Source organism: Limulus polyphemus, unplaced genomic scaffold (assembly GCF_000517525.1).
Source record: "Limulus polyphemus unplaced genomic scaffold, Limulus_polyphemus-2.1.2 Scaffold1092, whole genome shotgun sequence".
NCBI lineage: Eukaryota > Metazoa > Arthropoda > Merostomata > Xiphosura > Limulidae > Limulus > Limulus polyphemus.
The window spans coordinates 12,785-19,762 of record NW_013666702.1 but is presented as its reverse complement, the minus strand read 5'-3'; the positions used below and the strand labels follow the sequence as shown (position 1 = coordinate 19,762).

General features: G+C 35.2%; 1 protein-coding gene across 1 annotated transcript in view; it reads left to right on the top strand.

The window, feature by feature from the left end:
• LOC106462094 (sortilin-related receptor-like) overlaps positions 1-6,303 on the top strand; it is a gene marked incomplete at its 3' end in the record, with an annotated part of 11,246 nt that extends 4,943 nt beyond the window's left edge. The window contains exons 4-6 of the mRNA XM_022389232.1: positions 3,453-3,566; positions 4,456-4,581; positions 6,181-6,303. Of these exons, the coding sequence (XP_022244940.1) occupies positions 3,453-3,566; positions 4,456-4,581; positions 6,181-6,303 (363 nt within the window). The remainder of the gene's footprint in view (positions 1-3,452; positions 3,567-4,455; positions 4,582-6,180) is intronic.
• Between the last annotated feature and the right edge of the window lie 675 nt (positions 6,304-6,978).

The window sequence follows — 6,978 nt, the reverse complement described above, 5'->3', positions numbered from 1 at the left end:
CAAGGAATTTAAGTTTTATAAGAGCTCCAGGAATACGTAATTCAAGGAATTTAGGTTGTATAAGGGCTCCAGGAATACGTAATTAAAGGAATTTAAGTTGTATAAGGGCTCCAGAAATACGTAATTCAAGGAAGTGTATATCAACAAAAGTATAGTTTTAAAATGTTGTTAATTAATGTGTTAAGTGTACTCACTGTAACGTACACATTCATTTTCGTCACTGCCATCAACACAGTTCTTCTGGCCGTCGCACACGAAGAACCAGGAGATGCACTGGCCATTTCTGCACTGAAACGTGTCTTTGTGACAACCTGAGAGATTTTTTCATAAAATTAAAACAAACAGTTTCATAAAATTAAACAGAAAATAACAAAATAAAACCATATGGAAATTAATAAGCAATTCTATACCCACTGAATCCCAACCCTGCCAGTTTCAAACTTTACCAAGGTATACGTATGCTTTTAAATCACTTATACAGACACACACACATATATCTATATATATAACAACTGAATCCATATATGTATGTTAAAAGTCTGAGAGTTTAGTATATAATTAAAAATGTTAATAAAATTCAAATGAAAATTACGAGAACAAATTATGGAAATTATCATTCTATCTTGGTCCTCTATATTATAATGTGACCTCTGTCTGTGTGTCTGCCAGGGACGAAAAGTTTCGACCTGTGGTCACCAAGGAACTTTCAGAGATTCTTGGAAATATTCCAGAGGGTTTATAGAATCATTTATTTTATATATTTTCCCATTCTTATTTGACAGACATTTCAATTTTCTACATACCAATAACTTGAGGTCTATTTCACGAGCTCAGAATACAATGATTCTCGAGTATAGTTTGGTTTGTTTTGAATTTCGCACAAAGCTACACGAGAGCTATCTGCGCTATTCGTCCCTAATATAATAGTGAAAGACTAGAGGGAAGGCTGCTAGTCATCACCATCAACCGCCAACTCTTGGGCTACTCTTTTACTAACAAATAGTGGGATTGACCGTTGTATTATAGTGCCCCCACAGCTGAAAGAGCGAGCATGTTTCGTGGGAAGGGGATTTGAACTCACGACCCTCATATTGCGAGTCAAGCGCCCTAACCACCTGATCATGCCGGGCTGTTCTTGTGTATGACCAGAAGGATTCTGGAATCCATTTCTTTACTCGCTTTCTCGTTTTTAAGAGTTTTACAGCCATTTAAATTTCTTCTTTCTATTGCTTTACTGCCTACTTCCCGAACTTTGAAACATTCGGGAGTTCTTGGGTGTAGTCCATATCTCCAGAACATCTGAAAGGTACAAGGTAAGTAAATGCTTAAGTAGTGATATTAGTATGAAAAAGCTGGCCAGTAAAAGCAAGTTTCTAGAAAATGTTACATCAGTATTCGGTGGATAATAGTATGAAGAAGCTGGCCAGTAAAAGCGAGTTTTTAGAAAATGTTACATCAGTATTCGGTAGATATTAGTATGAGGAAGCTGGCCAGTAAAAGCGAGTTTCTAGAAAATATTACATCAGCATTCGGTAAACCTGCAATTGCTCGCCGTCCCGCCATTCCCGTGAAGCCAACGAAATAATGCTGCGTGTGACACGGGGACCTTTCCTAGTATAATTTAAAGTTTGGCATGAAAAGAACTAGAGTTTGTAATAATATCTATAATATCATCCTTTCAACAAATCCCAATAACACCATTTAGTCAATGAAAAATATGAAATTGAAACTTCAGTAATACCAGAATACTACATAGGACTTTTACAATAGTGAAGATGATGTTTGACTAAAACAATCTTAAAAGCTTTCCATTTTTAAACTGTGACACATTAAGGCGAGTTTGAGATGTTTGTTTACTAGACACCTCAAAACATCAATAAATATAAAAATATCTTATAGAATAAAAATAGTGCAGGCTTAACCATTGAGAAGTTAAAAATTCTGTTAATATTGTAATACGGGTTTGTGAATTGCAGTTTTAAAAATAAAAGTTGTACGAAGTTATCCAAAACGTGTCCGGATAAATTTGTTTCGTTAGCATAAATATGCTAATTTTCAAACACAGGCATATATATATATATATTTGAAACAATAATTTCTCATCGTGGCTAAATATAAACTTTTACTTTTATGTAGTCGCATTGTTACTGGAATGTACTACTTTTAGTTAAAATTCATCCATGCAATAGTAGTAAAATCTAACCAGATTCCAGTGACTTACTTGTGTTCTTTGCGTTACAAAATGATGTTTTTGATAGACATTGACAGCTTCCATTAATACATGTACTGTACGGATCTCGAGCTTGGCACTCAGCTTTTCTTACGCACGTTTTTCCGATGGAAACAACTTCAACAGGAGAACCTTTATCCTGCAAAACAGGAACTGCAAAGAAAAACACAAGACCTTATACCCGACATCCGCAGCTCAGTATTTGTCATCTTAGGAGCTAGCATATATCAAAATTCTACTTGTATGAATGTAGTTTCTGTTTATTTTAAGAAAACTGTCACATAATATCGCAGCTGTTACTAAATTGTTCAATTATTCTCCAGAAGAAACAGAAGAAAACATAAAATTGTGGTTTAAAATTAGCCTTACAAGGAAACTCTCTCGTTTCAAGCCCTTATACAACTTAAATTCCTTTAATTACGTATTCCTGGAGCCCTTATAAAACTTAAATTCCTTGAATTACGTATTTCTGGAGCCCTTATACAACTTAAATTTTTAATTATATACTAAACTCTCAGACTTTTAACATACATACATGGATTCAGTTGTTATATATATAGATATATGTGTGTGTGTCTGTATATATTTCAGCATATCCAAAAATGCCATTTTTTTGGTAAGGTAATCCTTTTATTTTTAGAAATACAAAAGCTGTATACATGGTTACAAACATCTCGATAAGCTGGTTTACTTTCCAGATTTTTGTACTTTTTGTTTTTAATATAGAACGTTACAGTCAATTAAAAGCACTTTTTATGATAAGTTTCAAGCCCATTCAACAGAGATAACAACGTTTTCCCAGGATTACGAGCTCTTTCTAAGGTAGGTAGTATGTTTGCATAGGCATACATATGTTAGTAGGCTTAATGCTTTTCTCGGTGTCAGCTTTTGAATCCAGTCAATATCGTGTAAGCAACGCTTACAGTGTTTGAATTTTAAGTTTTATTCGAGTTGACGCTGAATTCATATGTCTATAAAATTATTCGCTGTTGTACTTCTAAAAAATCGTATTATTATAATATGTTGTAATATTCATTTAGAATTTTTTTTAGACTGCCCACATTTTTATAACGCCCATTCAATGTTCTTTTTTAAACTGCCTACTGCAAGCTTTTCAGTATAATGACACAACATTTCTCTCCAGATCAGCAATTAACTGTTGTGCTTCTAGCAAAATTTATATTATCACACTTTTATAACGTCATTCAATGTTCTTTTCTAGAATGTCCACTGCAAACTTTTCAGTGTAATGACGGGACATGTCTCTCCCGATCAGCAGTGTGTAATGGCAAATGGGAATGTCCAGATGGCAGCGACGAGGCCAGGTGTTATAAAGGTGAACATATAATCATTAGTTGATATATAATGAAATAATTAACAAAAATAACAGACTGTAGTTACTTCAACCCATTACTATGTAGCTCATGCTTTTTATAGACATAATATTTCCCCCGGGGACACAACTGCTTAACTAACCCTAACCAAAGTGATAATCATGAAATTAATGTAGCGCTGTATTCCGTAAAAATGTAGCTTATGTTTTCATGTAGCGCTGTATTACGTAAAAATATAGTTACAAGAAAAGCTGCTTGTTTCAAAATTTGAGAACAGCCATTACTGTATTTGTGTGGTGGAAAATGTGGAAGATAAGGAATTAGTGAAAATCATATGACTAGTATTTATGAAATGTTATATATATATTCCACCAAACAGTCTTTATTTATGAAGAAGATGATTGGTTATTGATATCATTCAATGAGAGCAGAACCACTGCGCATGTCTAGGGTACAAACATATGAACAGACGATACTAGCATTCTCGAAATTGTAGAAATTCAAGGTTAGTGTGTCCAGTGGCTTCTGGCCCAATTAAAATCCCAAACAAAGTCAGAAAGTTTTGGACAGATTAAAACCTTATGTCGTTTAGGTGGTTATTGTTGTTAAACTTCAAGCCAATTTTGAGTCGACTTGTAGCGTTTTCAAGTTACTTGCTGTAAGAAAAAATACATACATTAACTACAACAATAAGCCTTCCGAGTACTCATATAGGAGCGTTTAAAACAATCACCAAACTTTCTAAATGAATCATAGTCAATATGAAACAGACTTAAGGTTGTTTGTTGCATCTGCCTGGCTATGTATCGCTCGTAACTTGTTTCCTGTTGTCTTTATAACTCAAGATACAAAGTAAATATCTTGCTAATGTATGACTCTGGTCTTTCCTAGGAATATCCTGTGATAAACATTCTTTTCAATGTGCAAATGGTCAGTGTTTTCCACAGTTTGTTTTATGCAACGCAGTAACAGACTGCTTAGATGGAAGCGACGAGTTTGAAGCCATGTGCGCAAAAGGTGAGTAAAGTATTAATTGGTTATATAACATTTCAAATTAAAGTAAGTCACAGAGATGAAATTGTACTCACAGCTTGATAAAAGGATTCAGTAAGCCAATAGATGTACTTGCCATCTAGATGAAATATAGTTAACAAACTATTAATGAAAACGAAACGTATTGCCCTTTTCTAGTTAAGCAGTGTCTGTAGCATCATTATAGTTCAGGAATATCAAACATTGATGGATGGACGTACTTATTATTTAGGTAAATATAGATATTTTGAGAGCTTTAATTTTTGATATTTTTGAGTCACAGTATTGCTGCAGATACTCCTAAATCAAACGTCGGAGACCGTTAGGGAACAGTTCTATGCTCAAGGTGTCGTTTTGGGACAGTTCCGTATTCAAGAGGCCGTTTTGAAGATGTTATATGTTCAAGGGGCTATTATGGAACAGTTGCGTATTCAAGAAGCCGTTATGGAACAGTTCTATGTTTACGAGATCGTTATGGAACAGTTCCATATTAAAGAGGGCATTATAAAGCAGTTCTATATTCAAGAGGCCGTTAAAAACAGTTCCATGTTTATGAGGTAGGCCGTTACGGAACAGTTCCATATTCAAGAGGGCATTATAAAGTAGTTCTATGTGCGACGGGCCGTTATGAAGCAGTTGCATGCTTACGAGGTCGTTACGGAACAGTTCCATGTTCAAGAGGGCATTATAAAGTAGTTCTTTGTTCATGGGGCCGTTATGAAGAAGCTCCATGTTTATGAGGCAGGCCGTTACGGAACACTTCCATATTCAAGAAGGCATTATAAAGCAGTTCTATGTGCGAGGGGCCGTTATGAAGCAGTTGCATGCTTACAAGGCCGTTACGGAACAGTTTCATGTTCAAGAGGGCATTATAAAGTAGTTCTTTGTTCATGGGGCCGTTATGAAGTTCCATGTTTATTGTTTGGTGTGACCTGATATTGCCTCAAGAAGAAAATACATTTAAATTTCAGCAAAATATATAATTTGTTGTTCTCTGATTGATTTCTTCCAATATCTATATTAAGCCGTTTAAATAGTAAAATTTGTTCTGCCGAAAGTGCATGATGTAAGTGTTGGAAACACTCGTGTCTCACTATTAACCTTGTGTAAATATTACATGAACAAGTTTGTTCTCTCGTGTCTCACTATTAATCTTGTTTAAATATTACATGAACAAGTTTGTTCTCTCGTGTCTCACTATTAACCTTGTGTAAATATTACATGAACAAGTTTGTTCTCTCGTGTCTCACTATTAATCTTGTTTAAATATTACATGAACAAGTTTGTTCTCTCGTGTCTCACTGTCAACCTTGTGTAAATATTAAATAAACAAGTTTGTTCTCTCGTGTCTCACTGTTAACCTTGTGTAAATAATAAATAAACAAGTTTGTTCTCTCGTGTTTCACTGTTAACCTTGTATAAATGTTAGATAAACAAGTTTGTTCTTGCTTAGTTTTAATTACTTTTTTTATCTCATTTTTTACATTTAAAAAGTTAAGAAAGTACTGATTTCAGTTCTCGATAACTGTTAAAACTTTTTGCTATTGTCACAAACTTGCTTGAATATTCGTTATTCTGTTTTAGGTGAAAAGTGCCCTAGCAATGGATATCAGTGTAACAACGGTCAGTGTCGGTCTACAGCTATCCTGTGTAGTGGGTTAGATGGTTGTGGGGACAACAGTGACGAAGAAAGGTGTGAAGTGTGTTGTAAGTATCAGTTCTGTAACAATGGTCAGGGATAGTCTACAGCTATCCTGTGTAGTGGGTTAGATGGTTGTGGGATAACAGTGACGAAGAAAGGTGTGAAGTGTGTTGTAAGTATCAGTTCTGTAACAACGGTCAGGGTCGGTCTACAGCTATCTTGTGTAGTGGGTTAGATGGTTGTGGGGACAACAGTGACGAAGAAAGGTGTGAAGTGTGTTGTAAGTATCAGTTCTGTAACAACGGTCAGGGTCGGTCTACAGCTATCTTGTGTAGTGGGTTAGATGGTTGTGGGGACAACAGTGACGAAGAAAGGAGTGAAGTGTGTTGTAAGTATCAGTTCTGTAACAATGGTCAGGGATAGTCTACAGCTATCATGTGTAGAGGTTTAGATTATTGTGGGGATAACAGTGACGAAGAAAGATGTGAAGTGTGTTGTAAGTATCAGTTCTGTAACAACGGTCAGGGTCGATCTACAGCTATCCGTGTAGTGGTTTAGATGGTTGTGGGATAACAGTGACGAAGAGGTCAGTTCTGTTAATCAGATACTGACGAAATAGGCATGTTTAAAATCAAGTAACAGTCACTTAAATTTAAGATAGCCTGAAAAGTTACTCAATCCAGTTGCTATTGAATTTTTCAACTTAGCTAACGTTATCATTAATTTTAACAAGCATACAG